The 20,166-nt window shown below is 43.9% G+C and overlaps 1 protein-coding gene across 4 annotated transcripts in view; it reads left to right on the plus strand.

The window, feature by feature from the left end:
• The first annotated feature begins 11,525 nt into the window (after positions 1-11,525).
• LOC309554191 (alpha-N-acetylneuraminide alpha-2,8-sialyltransferase-like) overlaps positions 11,526-20,166 on the plus strand; it is a 213,407-nt gene continuing 204,766 nt past the window's right edge. For 2 of the 4 annotated variants that reach the window (XM_082255823.1, XM_082255825.1), the window contains exons 1-2: positions 11,526-11,750; positions 13,531-13,611. In XM_082255823.1, the coding sequence (XP_082111949.1) occupies positions 11,650-11,750; positions 13,531-13,611 (182 nt within the window). In that variant the 5' untranslated portion in view covers positions 11,526-11,649. The remainder of the gene's footprint in view (positions 11,751-13,530; positions 13,612-20,166) is intronic. The other 2 variants (XM_082255822.1, XM_082255824.1) reach the window with 1 other exon arrangement.

A 20,166-nucleotide genomic window follows, 5' to 3' on the forward strand; every position in this document is an offset into this window, starting at 1 on the left:
CAAAAAAGCCTTGTTGTTTTTATGGCAACGGACAAAACCACAAATGTTTACAAAAAAGCCTTGTTGTTTTTATGGCAACGGACAAAACCACAAATGTTTACAAAAAAGCCTTGTTGTTTTTATGGCAACGGACAAAACCACAAATGTTTACAAAAAAGCCTTGTTGTTTTTATGGCAACGGACAAAACCACAAATGTTTACAAAAAAGCCTTGTTGTTTTTATGGCAACAAACTAAACCAAAAATGTTTACAAAAAAGCCTTGTTGTTTTTATGGCAACGGACAAAACCACAAATGTTTACAAAAAAGCCTTGTTGTTTTTATGGCAACGGACAAAACCACAAATGTTTACAAAAAAGCCTTGTTGTTTTTATGGCAACGGACAAAACCACAAATGTTTACAAAAAAGCCTTGTTGTTTTTATGGCAACGGACAAAACCACAAATGTTTACAAAAAAGCCTTGTTGTTTTTATGGCAACGGACAAAACCACAAATGTTTACAAAAAAGCCTTGTTGTTTTTATGGCAACGGACAAAACCACAAATGTTTACAAAAAAGCCTTGTTGTTTTTATGGCAACAAACTAAACCACAAATGTTTACAAAAAAGCCTTGTTGTTTTTATGGCAACGGACAAAACCACAAATGTTTACAAAAAAGCCTTGTTGTTTTTATGGCAACCGACAAAACCAAAAATGTTTACAAAAAAGCCTTGTTGTTTTTATGGCAACGGACAAAACCACAAATGTTTACAAAAAAGCCTTGTTGTTTTTGGTAACAAACTAAACCACAAATGTTTACAAATAAGCCTTGTTGTTTTTATGGCAACGGACAAAACCACAAATGTTTACAAAAAAGCCTTGTTGTTTTTATGGCAACGGACAAAACCACAAATGTTTACAAAAAAGCCTTGTTGTTTTTGGTAACAAACTAAACCAAAAATGTTTACAAATAAGCCTTGTTGTTTTTATGGCAACCGACAAAACCACAAATGTTTACAAATAAGCCTTGTTGTTTTTATGGCAACCGACAAAACCACAAATGTTTACAAATAAGCCTTGTTGTTTTTATGGCAACGGAAAAAACCACAAATGTTTACAAAAAAGAATTGTTTTTGTGAAAACCTTCCAAAAAATGATGTCAAAACATAAAAAATGTTTAAAATGTTTATCTAAATTAAATTTAAGTATGTTGCTCTTTGCAACACAAATGTTACATTGGCAATTTAGTTCATTCTATTATATATTGTAATATATTTTTTGTACGCTACAGTTGGTAGACACCCACATGTGTTATTAAAACATTTATTTTATTACCCAAGTTTTCTTTTTGGTGTACACATCGAATGTCTTTTGTGTTGTATTTGTTTACTTGAGTGGTGTGGTCTGTAATTGTTAGTATGTTGGCTTTGGTTTATGTTAGCCTTGAGACTTGTTTTGAAGCTACATTTGAAGGGAGACCTTTTCTTGGGTCGTTATGTGAACATTGAGTTATCTAAATTTACATGAAATCATATGTTTGGAGATCGAGAAGCACGTGTGTATAAATGCCTACATTAACCAGGGCCATTACTTGGCCACCAACACTCCTAAAAAACCAAAGAGCAAACACAAACTAATCATTTTGCATAAAATTTTATTTCATCCCCAAAAAAAGCACTATAATAAATCATATTGTGCCACCCTCAAATTTAAAAAAAAAATGGCCCCACAAATTGGCCAATGTAACAATCATTAACAAAACCAAAAAAAAAAAAAAAAAAGAAATTAAGTTGGTGGTGGTGGTGGTGACTGAAGCAGTGTGGTGAGCAATGGAAAGGTTCCTGCCATCAAATGGTGGGCCAATAGTCCCATCTGCTCTGGGGTTAGCCTTAGAGTTCTGGTAAAGTGGCCCATTAGAATCAGATCTTGTGTCTGAGGCTGCTGCTGATGCAGGGTGTTGAACCCTGGAAATGTCCCAGACTGAAGATCTTGTGCCAATAGTCCCATCTGCTCTGTGCTCAGCCTAAGAATTTGGGTAACGTGTGCCATTACCATGAGATGGGATCGTTGCTGCTCCAAGGCTATTTGATGCTGCTGGTGGTGCAAGGGTTGTGAAGATGTGTGGGGAGTGGTGGTTGATTGGTTGTTGTGGTCCACGGTGCGGGGGCAAACGACATGTCGCATTGGTGACAAAAAAGAAGAACGGCCTGGGGAGGAGTGAAGTGATAAAGGTGTGGAGGGAATGTAGTCAGGTGGAAGGGGTACTGTGGAACCAGTGCGCATTGAGGTTGTGCAGGAGGATTGCTCATTGAGGGGTGTGGGAGTCCGAACGGAGTGTGAAGTGCTAGGAGTGGCTACAGGAGGAATTGTCCCATCCCCAGCTGCCTGACAAGTGGCCAACACTGGCATTACCCTCCCACTACCACAACCTGCAGTGGCAGGTGAGTGAGATGTTTGGGAGGGCTCTGCCAATGGGGCATCTTCAGATCCAAACAGGCATTGGCGTGTGGCCAGCACCTGAGTGTCAACACTTTGCCGATCCCGTTGATGCTGGTCTGCTAAACTTACCAAGCTGTTACGCATATCCTGTTGAACCTGTAACATATCCTGGTGAACCTGTACCATTGTTGCTACAGATTCCTGTATGAGCCCGAGCAGACGTACTGCCTCAGTAGATTGCTGAGTACGCCTCCTTAACTCATTTTGGACCTGATACTCATCAAGCAGCCTCTCGGCTACATCCAGCATAGATGGACGAAGTTGGGTAGGTGACAATCCCTCTGCATCTAAGGCTACCTGAAAGCAGAAGAAATAGACCAAATCATTATCAAACATCATGACTAAATATTTCAGATTAGTTTGACAACTTAACACCCCAAGCAGAACGTTGAAAAGTTTGATGTGCTTCTAATGAGTACTTGTTCATTGTAAGATTATCCAAGCTAGCAACACTTCTGATAATGGGTACATATTATATTGGTAGGACTAATATGACAAAGGCAAAAAAGATTCAACATGAAGGTGTTCCCAATTAACCCTGGTGTGGTAGGTTGTTTATGCTTTTGGTAAATCTGTTACTACACCAATGACTTTATACATCTACGTATGTTGTCTAAAATCTTGCCATCAATCGGCTAGAGGACAACCCAACCAAACGATACCCATGAATTTGGACCTGGAAAATCAAAGACGGGCCGGACTTTAAAGATCCTGGATGTTTTTGGAACATTAGTGGCACACCAAATTATAACATAATTCCCTGATGTTCAAGATAGAACTCTTGTTGTGCTGGTGCATCGTCAGAATGTCATAGCACTAATTTAACACACACAATGTAAGCCACATCTAGTCCAAAATCAATGCTACCATTGAAATGTTACATGTGCACCTTGTTCCCTTATATCACATACCACAGCACTGGATGCAGAATCGTCGCCAGCTCCTGATCCAACTCCAGCTGCAACGTCAAGAGGGGCCTGATGTTCTTTTAAAAACAAAAAAAAAAAACATGTTTAGTACATAACCTTAGTCAGTAATGATTATGGCCAGATTGCCCTCCTAGCTTCATGAATGAAGCATTGAGGCCAAACATTCAAAAGTGCTTTCCTGGGCTCATAGGACACTTGCTAAACCCTCCCAAAGGTTAAGAAGGCTTGGTCTGCCTACTAATGACGGCACCCATTAATGCTGTCAACTGTGTTTTGCAGGGTAAACATCTAAAAGGCAACACTCTTTCCTAAGAAAAAACATGTGTGTTAATGGGGTTAATAAGATTCAAAAAAACATTATTTGACTAGACATACCAACACCTTCCTCCAGGCCTAGCTGCACTGGGTGTGTTCCCTGCTGCGGATCTTCTGTAAAGGACATAGCAATATGAGCTATCTTGGCCAAAAAAAAACATCTACATTGTTTGGCACAGTATGATATTGGACCTACCAGGAGGAGGGTCAGCACTGATGTCAACACCTGTGAGTCCGTCTGGTTCGCCAAGCTGCATGGGCTGTGGAGAGGCTGAGATCCGTGCTACAGATGAACAAATTGCAGGTTGGGGAAAACAAAAAAAGGACAATTGGAAGGGCAAGTATCACATTCTCTTAATGTCACACATAGGATAGTAGTTAATCTTTTCCAAACAACTCACACAATTGACATCCAAGATAATATCCTACCTCGGTGCAAAGCATCCGAATCTAAGTCCTCTCTGGGAAAGATGGTATCGGGTCCTATGATGTTCAAGAAAGGTAATTGATAATCCCAGAGAGAACTTCGTGCACGTTCATCCAGCCGACCTTGACGGTCATAAAGACCCTCCGCAGCCCATGCAATTAGCTTCTTCCGAACGGACCCACAGATGTCGTTGACCTTCTTCCGCACACTGTCACGGTGGCGAGGTGCTTCACCCAGTGCATTTACAGCATCCCGGATTTCATCCCACAATCTGTTCTTCTCTGTTACTGAGTAAGACGCGGCCCTGGTCCCATGTATCGCCTGATATCTGGCCATATAGGCGTGGACCAGGGCACAGCACTGATTGTGGGTGAAACGGGGAAGCCGGGGTAATGTGGACAAGCTGACTCTGGTGGACGGACCCGCTCCAGGACTACTGTCAGAAGAGCCAGCTTGTCCACTTGGTGTGTTAACACCTCCCCCGGCTTCCTCCTCCGGGATGGGGATGGTGGACTCCCTCATGGATACAGCTGGAGCCTCCCTCACACCAGAGCCAGACGATCTGCCCACCCTGCGCCCCCTGCCCCCCCTGGCCCCCCTGGCCCCCCTGGCCCCCCTGGCCCCCCTGGCCCTTCTCATCCTTCCAGTGGGTGGGGCCATGGGAGCACGAGGTGGGCAGAGAATCTGGCTGTCCAGCAGCAGCAAAGAGCCCCAAACTCCTAAATCTGAAATGACAAAAGAGAAAACAGAAAAAACAGGATTTGCAGATTGCTCTTCATATACAGTATAATTAGTGAACAGTTACAGAACACACTTACCTAATGGCACAAACAGACTTGGTCGTGGTGGTGGTGGTAGTAGTGGGCAAAGAGCAGAAGAGGCTGCAAAGAAAAGGAAAAAAAAAACACATAAGAAAACGCATAGGGGTACAAATCACACGAGGCCCTCCAAACACTTACCTAATGGCACAAACACAGTGGTGGTGGTGGTGGTGGTGGTGGTGGTGGTGGTGTTAAAGAGCAGAAGAGGCTGCAAAGAAATGTAAAAAAAAAACACATAAGAAAACGCATAGGGGTACAAATCACACGAGGCCCTCCAAACACTTACCTAATGGCACAAACACAGTAGTGGTGGTGGTGGTGGTGGTGGTGGTGGTGGTGGTGGTGGTGGTGGCAAAGAGCAGAAGAGGCTGCAAAGAAATGTACAAAAAATACACATAAGAAAACGCATAGGGGTACAAATCACACGAGGCCCTCCAAACACTTACCTAATGGCACAAACACAGTAGTGGTGGTGGTGGTGGTGGTGGTGGTGGTGGTGGTGGTGGTGGTGGTGGTGTTAAAGAGCAGAAGAGGCTGCAAAGAAATGTACAAAAAATACACATAAGAAAACGCATAGGGGTACAAATCACACGAGGCCCTCCAAACACTTACCTAATGGCACAAACACAGTGGTGGTGGTGGTGGTGGTGGTGGTGGTGGTGGTGGTGGTGGCAAAGAGCAGAAGAGGCTGCAAAGAAATGTAAAAAAAAAACACATAAGAAAACTCATAGGGGTACAAATCACACGAGGCCCTCCAAACACTTACCTAATGGCACAAACACAGTAGTGGTGGTGGTGGTGGTGGTGGTGGTGGTGGTGGTGGTGGTGGTGGTGGTGGTGGTGTTAAAGAGCAGAAGAGGCTGCAAAGAAATGTACAAAAAATACACATAAGAAAACGCATAGGGGTACAAATCACACGAGGCCCTCCAAACACTTACCTAATGGCACAAACACAGTGGTGGTGGTGGTGGTGGTGGTGGTGGTGGTGGTGGTGGTGGTGGCAAAGAGCAGAAGAGGCTGCAAAGAAATGTAAAAAAAAAACACATAAGAAAACTCATAGGGGTACAAATCACACGAGGCCCTCCAAACACTTACCTAATGGCACAAACACAGTGGTGGTGGTGGTGGTGGTGGTGGTGGCAAAGAGCAGAAGAGGCTGCAAAGAAATGTAAAAAAAAAACACATAAGAAAACTCATAGGGGTACAAATCACACGAGGCCCTCCAAACACTTACCTAATGGCACAAACACAGTGGTGGTGGTGGTGGTGGTGGTGGTGGCAAAGAGCAGAAGAGGCTGCAAAGAAATGTACAAAAAATACACATAAGAAAACTCATAGGGGTACAAATCACACGAGGCCCTCCAAACACTTACCTAATGTCACAAACACAGTGGTGGTGGTGGTGGTGGTGTAATCCTTTATAGGCAAAAGGAGGCTGCAAACATTAAACATACATGAGAAATCGCATGACCTACATACGTGCACATAATAAATTACAGTTATCAGGAAAGCAAAAATGGTGTCTTTGGAAGCTGGGAAGGTAAGGGGGCAGGTTTAGATGCCAAATCTAGACTGCACACCTTTAACAAACATGAGAAAACACATGTCCAAACCACATGCACATGGGGCCAACTGCCAATGATTAAAAGACACTTGAGGGGTTCCCAAGCTATTGTGGGTTGGAGGGGATTCACCATAGACAACTTAAGCACACCCAAGATAAGTACAAATTGTCTCCTTCCTTTTTTTTGGGAGAGAGAGATACAATTGTCTTACCTCCAGATAATGTAGGTTGTGGGTCACAGGGTCTTGCTAGCACATAAGAAACATCGATCTATAACATCCAGCAGCCATATTGGCCATGTGCTCCTTTTATAGCTGGCTCACAGGTGTGATAATTAGCGGCCGTTTCTATATATATCTGCGCATTCGCGAATTTGCGCGTTCAAAATGGAGGACGATATCCCAGACGCATTAGATGGTGCAATGCTGGCATTTATTGGTGCCTTGTTTGAGGAGGCCCTGGCACAGGAGGCAGCAGAAGGTGGGGAAGCTGCAGCAGCAGCAGCAGCAGCACCTCCAGCAGCAGCACCTCCAGTCCGTGTGCCCTTACCTCGCCAGCCACGCATTTTTGCTCCAAGGATCTATTTGGACAAGCTGCGGGATTCTGATGTCAGGAGGAAGTTCCGGCTCGAGCGAGGAACTATTCTACACCTCTACCAGCTCATAGCAGAGAAAATTGACCCGGACACACAGCGCGGCCATGCGGTGCCCGGCATGGCCAGATTGCTGGCCACTTTGTATATTTTAGGGCGTGGCAGCTTCCAAGCCACTTCGGGAAGTATCATGGGCATTAGCCAGCCCACAGTTTCAAGGGTGTTCATGTTGGTCATTAATGCCATAGTGGATATAGTGCCCAATTTTATCCACTGGCCACAGAATGAAAATGAGTGGAATGAAGTCAAGTTGGGTTTCTACCGGCGGGCACACATGCCGCAAATCCTAGGGGCAATCGATGGCACCCACATAGCCATTAGGCCCCCAAGGAGCCACGAAAGTGAATACCGGAACCGCAAGCAGTACCACTCTGTGAACGTCCAATTAGTGTGTGACGCCAAACAGCGCATCATGAGTGTCAACACTGGTCACCCAGGGTCGTGCCATGATTCCAGTATGTTAAGAACAAGTACTCTGTACGAGGTGTTTGAAAGTGGACAAATGCCCGAAGGGTGGCTTATTGGTAAAGTATTTTGTCTTAACAACATAAACTGTAAGATTACATAGACATAGGAATAAGCTACATCGGTGTACACCCTGATTTAAGCAAAGCCTACCTAAAATGGATGTGTTATTAGTTGTCAGGCTGTTCACACACAACCAGATCAGCAGCTTAGCAGCTCACAAAAGAAAGATTTGCAAAGTTGTCTTTGAGTCCAATGAAGGTGGTTAACCAATGTGTAAATGGTGTCCTCTAGCCACCCAAAGAAAACCTACAAATGATTCCAATGGTATTGCCATATCCCCAAAGTACTTTGCATAAGTGAGTCAATATTGGTTTCCTCACTCTAGTTGCAGATATATTCCAGAAGTAAGACCTAGGCTAATGTAATAGGAACAGAATAGGGGCCAAGTTGTAACTTGCAAGAGAAACCCACCACTTTGTGTGTCCTTTTTCCCATTTGTATTAGTGATTTAGGCAGTTAGACAGAGTTGAGATGTTTCATATGATTTTTTGCAAACAGACGAGCAGGTTGTTTAGTAAAATGCCTAATTGTCTCCCATTTTGAGGAGTCATCTAAAGTCACATGATATGAATAACTAATGTATATTTTTCTTATTTTTCAGGGGATGCTGGTTACCCGCAGCTGACGTGGCTGATGGCTCCAATCAGGTACCCCCAGGGCCCAGCAGAGAGGAATTACAACAGGGCCTTGCGGAGAAGCCGGAGTATCATTGAGTTGACCATAGGTCTTCTCAAGTCCCGGTTTCTCTGCTTGGCCCGGCCTGGGGGTGAACTCCTGTACTCTCCTACAAAGGCTTCCAAGATCATCCTGGCGTGCTGCGTGTTGCACAACATGTGCGTTGCCCGGGATGATTCTTGGGAGCTGACGGAGGAGAGGGAGCCAGAGGTCCGTCAGCCGGCGGCCCCCAGGCGGCGGAGCACCGCTGCCGGTATGGCCACCCGGAATACCCTGGTTGCTAGCCACTTTACATGTAAGTACTGTAACCGGTCAAGATAGGGCATGTGTATTAATTAGCTAGTTAGCAGAGGTGCCACTCACAGGGAGACAGAGGGTGATTATCATCTGCCAATGACACTTGCCATTGTAGATAAAGTGTAGTCAACATTGGTAAAATTGTGTTACTTGAGCAAAAACATGCACCTCTAACCATAAACATGTTGGTATTGTGAATAGTGTAAAGGGCTGAGAAGAGCTGGCAGGTGTTTATTTGTGTCTATGCCACCTGTGTAGTTATTGATAACATGAACGGCTGCTTGGTATCTTATGGTGTTGTAATTTTCCAGAACATCAACATCTTGGAATCATGGCACGTACCATGGGAAGCCTGTGGTGATGGGCTGTCTGGCGTCACAGGTGTGTATTCAAATGTTTACATTAATGATTTCTGGTTTGTGTAAGTTGGCATAAAATGTGTTATTTCACTCGTGATGTCGAAATTAAATGAAGTTCAGAATGAAGCAAACAGGCATTAAGATGTGATTTTCATAATGAAATGTCTTATCCTTTGTTTTATTTTTCCAGGAGTGGTACTGCTTGCGGGTGTAGGTGGTAGAAACCCACCTTGATGGACTCCACTCATTTTCTTTTGTGGTCAGTGGATATTTGGTAAGGCACATGGCCAATGACCAACATGAACACCCTGGAACTTCGAAAGTGGCTTGGAAGCTGCCCAGCAACCTTGCCATGCCTGTCCCCTATGAGCTGGTAGAGGTGCAGAATGGATTCTGAACTCTGCCGGAAGTTGTGGAAGACATCAGAATCCCGTAGCCATGGAGCAAAGATCGTGGTCTGGCGCTGTAAAGGCACACGGACTGGAGAGTGACAATATTCTTTTGCTGCATCCCTCCTTCTGCTGTCATTCTCAAATAAATAAATACATTAGAATTGAACATGTGTTTTTTTGTTTTGTGTGGGTGCCTACAGACAAAAGGGCCATCCACACTGTAAGATTTAGAGAAGACTTTATCCTTCCGATTGACATTTTCTATGTAGTGCAAGGGCCTGCCTGATTGCATCCAAATTGAAAGTGTTGAGGTTTGAGCTTCTATTATATGGTTTGGTTAAGTCTACAGGAAAAAGTCTAGACAAATTGTTAGTGTATGGCCCATTAAGCTGCCAAGGCCGGAGTTTTGCACTTTGCATGCTGCTTGTACTGGTGATGTGAGGGGTTGTAATGTAGAGTAGGGATGTATCAGTGTTGTGTTGAGGTGTGAGGCAAATGTAGTGTTGGACTATGAGGGCCTGTGTTGTTGAAATATGGAGAGAGTCCAATATCAGACACCTATGTTTATTGGTCAAGAAATTGTAAGAACCATGGTAAATATGTAAAGAATTGCATCTCGATAAAACTAGGACCACACTCATAAAATCAAAATTGTGTTGTTTCCATTGATGTGCTTGAAATTTGGGTAGGACACCCCCCTCCCCCCCCAAATTCAAGATAGTTTAAAAAAACTGTTTAAAAAAATGAGAGTGAAAAGAGATCCCAAGTGTAGTGATGTGATTTGAACCCATGACGTTGTGAACTGCAGTGAAGTTGCAAAGCACTTAGCTATTGTGCAGAATAAAGCTGTATGGTGGAAAAAATGGAGTGTGTTAAGGCTAAAAAGCACATATAGCTAAAGAACTAAACATTGTATGGAATGTGGGAAGAAGACCATGGTAAAATTGTGAGGTTTCATCTTGCCCTGAAGTAGGGTAGGGGTTTGGTCACTTGCCTTTGGTACTTTCCTTCATAAGATCGATTCGACACACAGACAAGATCAAAAAAACACTTAAAATGGTGTAAGCTTGCAAGCGCTTCTGAGTGTAACATTATTTAGCAATATATATGATGTAATCCGTTCCATTTTAGCAATATAAACAAAAAAAGAAAATAAAAAAAGTAGGTGGAGATGGTAAGCCTCGAACCTACAGCAGAGGGAGATGAATTACAGACATGTGATGTGTGCACTAATCCACTAGCCCACATCGCTATGTGAAACTGCTATAAGCAGGAAGACATAAGTTTGCGAATTGGCGAAGCCGCGATCGTAAGTGAATCCCGCTGACGGCGGAATTCATTATTGCTGTTTTACTCGCCAATTCGCCGCAGCGCCAGTTAATTGATTTGAACGCGGCGAAACTGAAACACGTCATAGATGTTTGAAGCTGCAGTTTCTTTAAATCCGGCCCCCCATGTCTGGTTTTAATCCTAATATGCAATACATTTTGTATTTAGGAATATTGTTATCAACTTTCTTTGGTACAACTCATGTAAGTCCCAGGAGCAAAAAATCCATTTGAGGTTTTCTTCTTTTTGTACATTGTCAGATAGCAGTGGAGGAAGCAGTGCTGGATCAGTCATTTATAAGGTGGAAAATTGCATGTTGTGATATGGCAGAGTATGAAGCAGTGCTAAATCATAGACTAAAAACTGCCAGGTGATATGCTTTGTCTGAGAAGGTGAGTTCCATTTGCGCCTTTGCTAATGAGAGCCAAGTGACATAAAGATGAGATTGCTGGACCCATGAAGAACATGCTACATTATAAAGATGGCTGGGGTAGGAGAAAGTAAAACATCAGCTGTATAGAGATAGATATTGTCAGAATGGTATGTGAAAACTAGGGGGGGGGGGGGGTGTATGAATTATCCAGGTGACAGGAAGACTTGTATATTGAAGTTGGAATTTTTAACAATTTTTTATTACCTGGAAGCCCACTTGTGGAATTTCATTAGACAACCATGAAACCTGCAGGACCTTCTTATCTGGAATATTCAGAGTTAACAAGGACACTGCACTATTTGATAATAATTACGGAGGATGTTGAGTGATCACCTGTGACAGAGGAGCAGACACACCTTTCTGGCTATAGTGTCGCTATCACCTGTACAGTGAAGTCACTCTATAGAGATCCCAACCTGCTGCTCTATCACCGTTGTCTTATATCCTATAATGGTCAGATACTGGAAGGTCCTCCTCCTCCTGAGTACTGGGCTGGCATGTTACCTCTTCTATAAGAGTCTTCAGACCCAGCATGGACCTGGACACTACAGGTAAGTCTCTGCAGTTATATATAATTGAAGATAGGAGGAACGAAAAAGAGGAAGAATGGAAGGATATAAAGGTGAGGAGAGAAGAGAAGTGGGCAGTACAGATAACGAGGTAGGAGAGCTAGAGAGGAGTAAGAGGAAAAGGAGCAAAAGGAGGAAAAAAGGAGGGATAAGGGGAAAGGAGAAGTTGCTAGAAGAGAAACGAGGAGAGAACAGGAAAGGGGGGGTAAATTAGAGGAAAGAAAAGGTGAAGGGAAGATTGGGGGGGATGAGAGAAGAAGATGAGAGAGAGGGAGGAGAGAGGAAGTGAAGAAAAGGAAGAAATTAGGAGAGACAAGGAAAATAAAGAGGAAAGGGATGAACAGAGGTGGCAAGAGAATAAAGAATGTATGGAGGAGAGGAAAGAAGAGGTGAAAGGAGAAGTGGAGAAAAGACAAGAGAGGGTAAAGAGGGAAGAGAGGGGAGATATAAGGAGAGAAGGAAGAATATAAGAGAGGAAGTGGCATAGGCAGGAAATGAAAAAACAGATGAGAGAGAGATATAGAGAGAAGAAATAAGTCTGGAGTGGTATTGTGAAGAGAGAGTGGCAAGGAGAGGAGAGAAAAGAGAGAAGAGAGAGGAAAGGGAGGAGAGGAGAAAGGGAGGAAAGGGAGGAGATGAGAGGAGAGAGGAAAAAAAAGAGAGGATGGGAGAGAGGAAAGAGAGGAGAGGAGAGAAGAAAGAGATCAGAGAGGAGAGGAGAGAAGAGCAGAAGAAAGGAAAAAAGGAGAGGACAGGAGAGAGCAAAGAGAGGAGAGGGGAGAAGAAAGAATTCAGAGAGGAGACGAGAGAGGAAAGAGAGGAGAGGGGAGAGAAAAGGGAGTAGGGAAGAGGACAGGAGAGGGGAGAGAAGAGGAGATAGGAAGTGAAAAGGAAGACGGTAGGGGAGGCAAGGAGAATAAAGAGGAAAGGGAAAAACAGAGGTGGCAAGAGAAGAAAGAACGTATGGAAGAGAGGAAATAGGAGGTGAAAGGATAAGTGGGGAAAAGACATAAGAGGGTAAAGAGGGAAGAGAGGGGAGAGAAGAGTAGAGAAGACAGAATATAAGAGAGTGTTGAGGGCATAGGCAGGGAAGGGCAGAACAGATGGGAGAGATATAGAGAGAAGAAATAAGTCTGGAGTGGTATTGTGAAGAGAGAATGACAAGGAGAGGAGAGAGGAGAGTGAAAAGAGAGGAGAGAGAAAAGGGAGGAGAGCAAAGAGGAAGGGAGAAAGGGAGGAGAGGGGAGGAAAGGAGAGGAGATAGGAAAAAAAGGAGAGGACAGGGGAGAGGAGAGGAGAGGAGAGGAGAGAGGAAAGAGATCAGAGAGGAGATGAGAGAGAAAAGGGAGGACAGGAGAGAGGAGAGGAGAGGAGAGGAAAGGAAAGGAGAGAGGGAGGAGAGGAAAGGGAGGAGAGGAAAGGAGAGAGGAAAGAGAGGACAGGAGAGAGGAAAAAAAGGAGAGAACAGGAGAGAGAAAAGAGAGGAGAGGAGAGGAGAAAAGAAAGAGATCAGAGAGGAGACTAGAGAGAAAAGGGAGGACAGGAGAGAGGAGAGGAGAGAGGGAGGAGTGGAGAGCAGAAAGGAGAGCAGAGAGGAGAGCAGAGAGGAGGGGAAAAGGGGAGGAGAGGAGAGAGGAAAGAGAGGAGAGAGGAACAAAAGGAGAAGATAGGAGAGAGGAAGGAGAGGAGAGGAGAGGATATATTGTGAAGAAGAGAGAAAGCAATAAAGAACATCATTTTCTTTTAATATTCCTTATTAAAGGTCAAAGAAAACAAAAACTACGCTGCCACCCGAAGAATGTTCCCATCTAAAGTCTCTCATACTGAATTCTGTAATGAAAATGTAAGTAATATATTGCTTATACATTTCATATACTGTAGTAAAGTGTAAATGCAATAATAATGAGATTTTACAGGGCTTACAAATAGGTCAGAACATACTCATACTATAAATGACTTCACTAAACCATGATCAGGTTGTCTTTCATTTTTGTGTCTGAGTAAAGTTCAAAGCTTTGCATGGGGTTTAGCGTAGATAAGTAATCTACTGTTCCTTTTTTAAACTGTGTTATAGAGGTAAATATGTACTGAACACATAAGTGATCTTCTGTGCTCTAGGTATAGATATTATCCATGTGCATACAGGATAGAGTGACTGAGATGTGATACATTGTACCATAACCATTTTAAAAGACATTTTTCTTATTAAAGAATACAATACGAAGGGAGCAGAAATGCATCGAACAGGTTAGTTTGGGGTTGGTTCAATGACCTTTACTCAAGTTCAGGTGATTGTTAAAATGTATTTTTTTCTAGGCTAATAGGCAAGGGATCTTCAAACTAATGACAAAAAAAAAAATTAAAATATAATTTAGTGGGGAGTAGGGATGAGCTCCAGGTTAGGTCCAAAAGCAAGTTCGGACTGAACTTTGGCTTTTCGGGTGTTTGCCTGAATGCCACACTTCGGGCCCCTTGAGCAGATGATGAACATCATATACAGTAACTGCATTTCTACCACTACTAGCTGCAAGAACGCAGTGCCGGAAAGGTGTGTTCCATGCACGATTCCTGAACCACAATAAAATCGCACTGACTTTGTAATCTGTGTCAGTACATTGTTAGTGGCACCCCAATGTAGTGCATTTGTAGGCACAAGATCGCATGAAACCACAGTACTATGCAATTTGGTGCGGAGAATTTTTCATGAATATATATATTTATATTTATACCCCTTGAAATGTTGGCATGTTACAATCAAAAACGTAAATGTAATTTATGGGGATTTTATGTGATAGACCGACACAAAGTGGCACATAATTGTGAAGTGGAAGGAAAATGATAATTGATTTTCAATTTTTTTCTTACAAATAAATATCTAAAAAGTGTGGAATGCGTTTGAATTCAGCCCCCTTTACTACCCCTAAATAGAATCTAGTCACCTAATTAGTAAGTAGTGTCCACCTGCGTGAAATTTAGTCTCAGTATAAATGCAACTGTTCTATGAAGCCCTCAGAAGTTTCTTAGAGAACCTTATTGAACAAACAGCATCAGGAAGGCAAAGGAACACACCAGACAGGTCAGGGATAGAGAAGTTTAACCACTTGCTGACCAGCCGCCATACTTAGATGGCAGCAGGTCAACTCTGTTACATGAAACTATATACCTGTATATCGTTTTGTGTAGCAGTTAGTGGGAGTGCGCTTTTAACCACTTTCCCACTAGCCACTGTGCTGCTACTGCGGCACAGTGGCTCGTTATCGTCTAGCGACGTAGACCTAGGCGCGCTCCCGCTGTTTTCATTCACAGCGGGAGTCGGGCCAGGGGAGGAGCGGCGGCGATCGCCGCTGCTCTGCCCCAATCGTCGGGGAATCCAGTTTGGAGATCCGCCCGCCTGTGTAAACAGAGCGGGCGGATCTCCTAAGTGACAGGGAGTGACAGATCGGAGTGTTCAGCATAGCTGAACATCCGATCTGTCCCTGGCTCACACAGTCACCTCCCCCCCCCACACGTCAGTAAGCACCAGGCATACATTAACCCCTCCCTCTCCTATAAAATTAACCCCTTCCCTGCCAGTGTCATTTTTACAGTAACAGTGCATATTTATAGCACTGATTACTGCAGTAATGTCACTGGTACCCCCAAAAGTGTCAAAAATGTCAGTCAAGGGTCCGATCTGTCCGCCGCAATGTCGCAGTCCCGCAAAAAAAAAATCGCAGATCGCCGCCATAACTCGTTAAAAAAAAACCACCAAAAATGACATAAATCTTTCCCTTAGTTAGTAAACGCAATAACTTTTGTGCAAACCAATCAAAATACGCTTATTGCGATTTTTTTTTACCAAACATGGGTAGCAGAAAACAAATTGGCCAAAAATTTTAAAAAAATTGGTTTTTACATCTTTTTTGGGGGGAATTTCATATAAAAAAAATGTTAAAAATATTGTTATTTTTTCAAAATAAACGCTCTTTTTTTGTTTATAGCGCAAAAAATAAAAATCGCACCGGTGATCAAACACCACCAAAAGAAAGCTCTGTTTGTGGGAAAAAAAGGACGTAAATTTAGTTTGGGTACGGCGTCGCATGACCGCGCAATTGTCAGTTAAAGTCGCACAGCGCCGAATCGCAAAAAGTGGCCCAGACAGCAAAATGCTCTAGTGGTAAAGTGGTTAAGGTCCGCTACGCATCAGGACAGAGACCCTGCCAGGCCGAATCGTCACTCGCCATCAAGATGTAGATGCCACGAGTCTCCAACTGGGAGCAGGCATCAGAGGAGGCGCTCAAATTCCTCCTCCAGACACCGCCGCCTCCACCACGATAGCCTCCCTGCTCAGAGAGACTGTTGGGGATGCAGGACGCATGTCCTGGAGGACAAGTCCCTCTGCAAGCTATGCTTTGTTCGCGCAGCCAGAGAGAGGCTGAAAACCAGAAGATGGAGTCTCTGGTGAGACGAGTGATATATCAGTCCCTAAAAGAATAGGTTACTACCAGAACATGAAGCCAATCTACTACCGACTCTCCTGTTGGAGATACACATGAGGATCCAGGCCCCTCTCAGCCGAGCTACGCATCTTGGAGATTCTCGGAGAGTGACACTGAATGGGGCATCTTTGTCTTATGGACCTTGCTTTGTGCATTGGTCCAAGTTATTTGATGGAGAGGGGATTATGGTGTGGGGTTGTTTTTCAGGGGTTGGGCTTGGCCCCTTTAGTTCCAGTGAAGGGAACTCTTAAGGCGTCAGCATATCAAGACATTTTGGACAATTTCATGCTCCCAACTTTGTAGGAACAGTTTGGGGATGGCCCCTTTTTGTTCCAACATGACTGCACACAATTGCACAGAGCAAAGTCCATAAAGACATGGATGAGCGAGTTTGGGGTGGAGGAACTTGACTGGCCTGCACAGAGTCCTGACCTCAACCCGACAGAATACATTTGGGATGAATGAGAGTGGAGACTGCGAGCCAGACCTTCTCGTTCAACCTCACAAATGCGCTTCTGTTAAAATGGTCAAACATTCCCATAGACGCACTCCTAAACCTTGTGGACAGCTTTCCCAGAAGAGTTGATGCTATTTTAGCTGCATAGGGTGAGTCAACTCAATATTAAACCCTATGAACTAAGACTGGGATGCCATTAAAGATCATGTGCGTGTAAAGGCAGGCGTCCCAATACTTTTGGTATTATAGTGTATAAATGGTCATTTTAAAAGGTCGTTCACTCCCACTCACTGAGCAGAGAAGTGTGCCTGGAATTTTGTGGGGTTCATTTTGTTTATTGAAAAATCTTACAAACAACAACCTATGCACAATAAAACCATTTAATTGCTTTAAATTGTGTCATTGTTTTAGGTATGTGGGCTTCATAACCATTTTCAGAAAATTTTAAAATTCCTAGAGAAGCTGCCAAGTGCTTAAATCTTAGCCAACTTAGCCAATGAAGGGTATCGCTTGTATCTCAAACTTTCTGAGCCTACATAGTAAAGAGCACTATGAGGTCCAGACATGGTTCATTGTAGACCTAGTCACCAGAAGATATCTGAGGTTGTCATGGAGGAGAGGAGCACCGTTAAATTGTTCAATTGCATGTTCCCTGGCCTGTACACCTGCTGTGCCCATTACGGGGGGTTCCCACCATCCCTGTGGTGAGTTCCCTGGTCTGTACATCTGCTGGGCCCATTATAAGGAACTCCCACCATCCCTGCGCTGAGTTCCCAGATCGGTGCCCCTGCTGTGCCAATTATGAGGAACTTCCACCATTCCTGTGCTGAGTTCCCGGGTCTGTACATCTGCTGTGCCCATCATGAGGGGTTCCCTCTATCCCTGTGCTGAGTTCCCAGGTCTGTACACCTGCTGTGTCCATTATGAGGGGCTCCCACCATCCGTATGCTGATTTCCCAGATCTGTACACCTGCTGTGCCCATTAGAGAGGTTCCCATCATCCCTGTACTGGGTTACCAGGTCTGCACACCTGCTGTACCCATTATGAGGGGCTCCCTCCATTCCTGTGCTGAGTTCCCGGGTCTGTACACATATTGTGCCCATTATGTGGGGTTCATTTTGTTTATTGAAAAATCTTACAAACAACAACGTATATACAATAAAACCATAATAAATAAATTAATAAATAAAACATATTTAAAAAATAATTAATTATAACTATACAAAAAAATAAAAATAAAAAACAAGAACATAATAAATGATGTAAACCGAATTGCACACAGCATAAACCCTATGAGAGAGCCAGACTAAGGAACATCACCATCACCATGCATGTAGACTTTTATCAAAATATATTTTATCTAAAATCTAGTGAAGCAAGGACAGAAAGAAAAGCCACACACTCCAAGATCAACAGGCAGCAGCTACAGAGTCCTGATATTCCTCCATGCCTTTATCCAGGCTTCCTGCTGCCACCTGTCTTTCTCAAGACCCTGAATATTCCCAACTTCACCCAGAATGTCCTGCACCACCACCTCGACAGGGAAGATTTTACTTCTTATACCTGGCACCATGCATTCCATGCCAGTATCTTTCTATCGACATTAAGAAGGCTAATGTGGCACCAAATCCCAATCATTGAAGGATCTTTGCCCTTTGACAGAAGAACCAATGCAGATTGCCTCATGGAAGGAGGGGGACAACCCTCATGCAAACAGCCATTAAAAACCTCCACAAGGTATGAAGCCAGGATCATCTTAAAACATTTATAAATTTGGCTGTCAAACCATCTGGCCCTGGCGTTTTCCTGATGGCTAGTTTATCAATAGCCTGGATCACCTCATCTGCAATGATTTCACCTGTCAAAGGAACATTACTTTCCAGACTTGGTGTAGAGTCCAAAAAAACGTAACATCCTTGCCTGATCAAGGTTCCTTTCTCCCAGGAGATCGGCATAGTATGACCTGATGACCTCCAGGATCCCTGACCTAGACTTCGTCAGAGAGCCGTACTGTCCTTCAGGCCATTGACCATCTTAACTGCTACACTCTGTTTACAGTTCTGGTAAGGGTCAGGCAAATGGTATTTCCCATAGTCCCTTTCCTGAACCAAAGAGGCGTGTCTGTCATATTGATGTCTCCTCAGGAGGAGCTTCACCTATGAGATCGCCCCAGAATTTCCTCCACCTAATGACTCTTAGGCTACATTCACACCTGAGCGTAGCTTTTTCGTGCGTTTTTTACCGCGATTTTTAACGCGATTTACAGGCGTTTTTACAGGCGTTTTTTGTGCTGGCGTTTTTATATTGAATAGAGACCAATGGAAAACGCCTGTAATCTGCCCAAAAAGAAGCTCATGTACTTTTTTGAGCGTTGGGTGTTTTGCTCACAGCGTCAAAACGCTCAGATGTGAACAGGGTCCATTGAAATGAATAGGATTTGTCTTGTTGGGCATTTTAAGAGCTGATCCTAGAGCAGAAAAACTCCCCAAAAACGCCCCAAAACGCCTACATGTGAACAGAGCCTAAGTTTTAGCTGCACAGACCACCCCCCCCCCCCCATCCATATTCCCCGATCATCCACAATTTTCTTTAAGGGGCTCAGGATGTCTCCATATCTCTTCAACCATATAGATAAATGCTGTATGGACTCATTGTGGAAAATAATTGTCACCATATTAATGAGTGGCTGGCGTGACACAGATGGGGGATGAGCCCTTTCCAGTGCGGCAGGCCCCTACACACATGGTCATATCTCTCCCAAAATATGTCCAAAGACTCTGGATGGATAAAGGACAAATTGTACTTATAGGAATCGGCCGGAGTGATCAGGGCGAAGCTATTTGCGAGCCTAAACCCCATCTGCAGAATCCTATCAACCACAGCTCTCCTATATGGAGGAATACCCTCACCCTCCCACTGAAGCTGAAAAACATTCCTTCTTTTAAATAATGAGGAAGAGAAAACATTTCCATGCTCCTTCTCTGCTCTCTCCCCCATCTGCTCTCAGATCCTGCAGCAGCCCCAGCATATGTTTTGCTCCCAGACACACCACCAGCAATTACAGCATTATCTTTAGGCACAACCACACCTGCTGACAAGGAGTCTGAAAAAACCATTGCAGTCTTTGGAGCAGCAGAGACAAGACCCACCCCCTCCCCTGCTCTGACCAGCTGCTGGGTTCAAACACAGTCTTGTCAACTGCAGAATCCCAAACAGTTGTGGCACTACTGCTCCCAGCTCCTCCTCCACCATTTTCAGGAACAGCCACTTTATCTGATCCAGGCAAAGCCTCTGCAATGTCCGTGGTGCTCCTTTATGCAGACTCTTCCCCCAGAAGCTCACAGTTATCTCCAGCATTTCCTCAAATTGCATTTGAAGAATTTTCAACAGGTGCATCAGGTTGCACTGCATGCTGCACATTGTTTATGGGTCTGGGCTGACTGCTCATAGCACTACAACCCT

Source organism: Pelophylax lessonae (assembly GCF_965119305.1).
Source record: "Pelophylax lessonae genome assembly, chromosome: 4".
Lineage (NCBI taxonomy): Eukaryota > Metazoa > Chordata > Amphibia > Anura > Ranidae > Pelophylax > Pelophylax lessonae.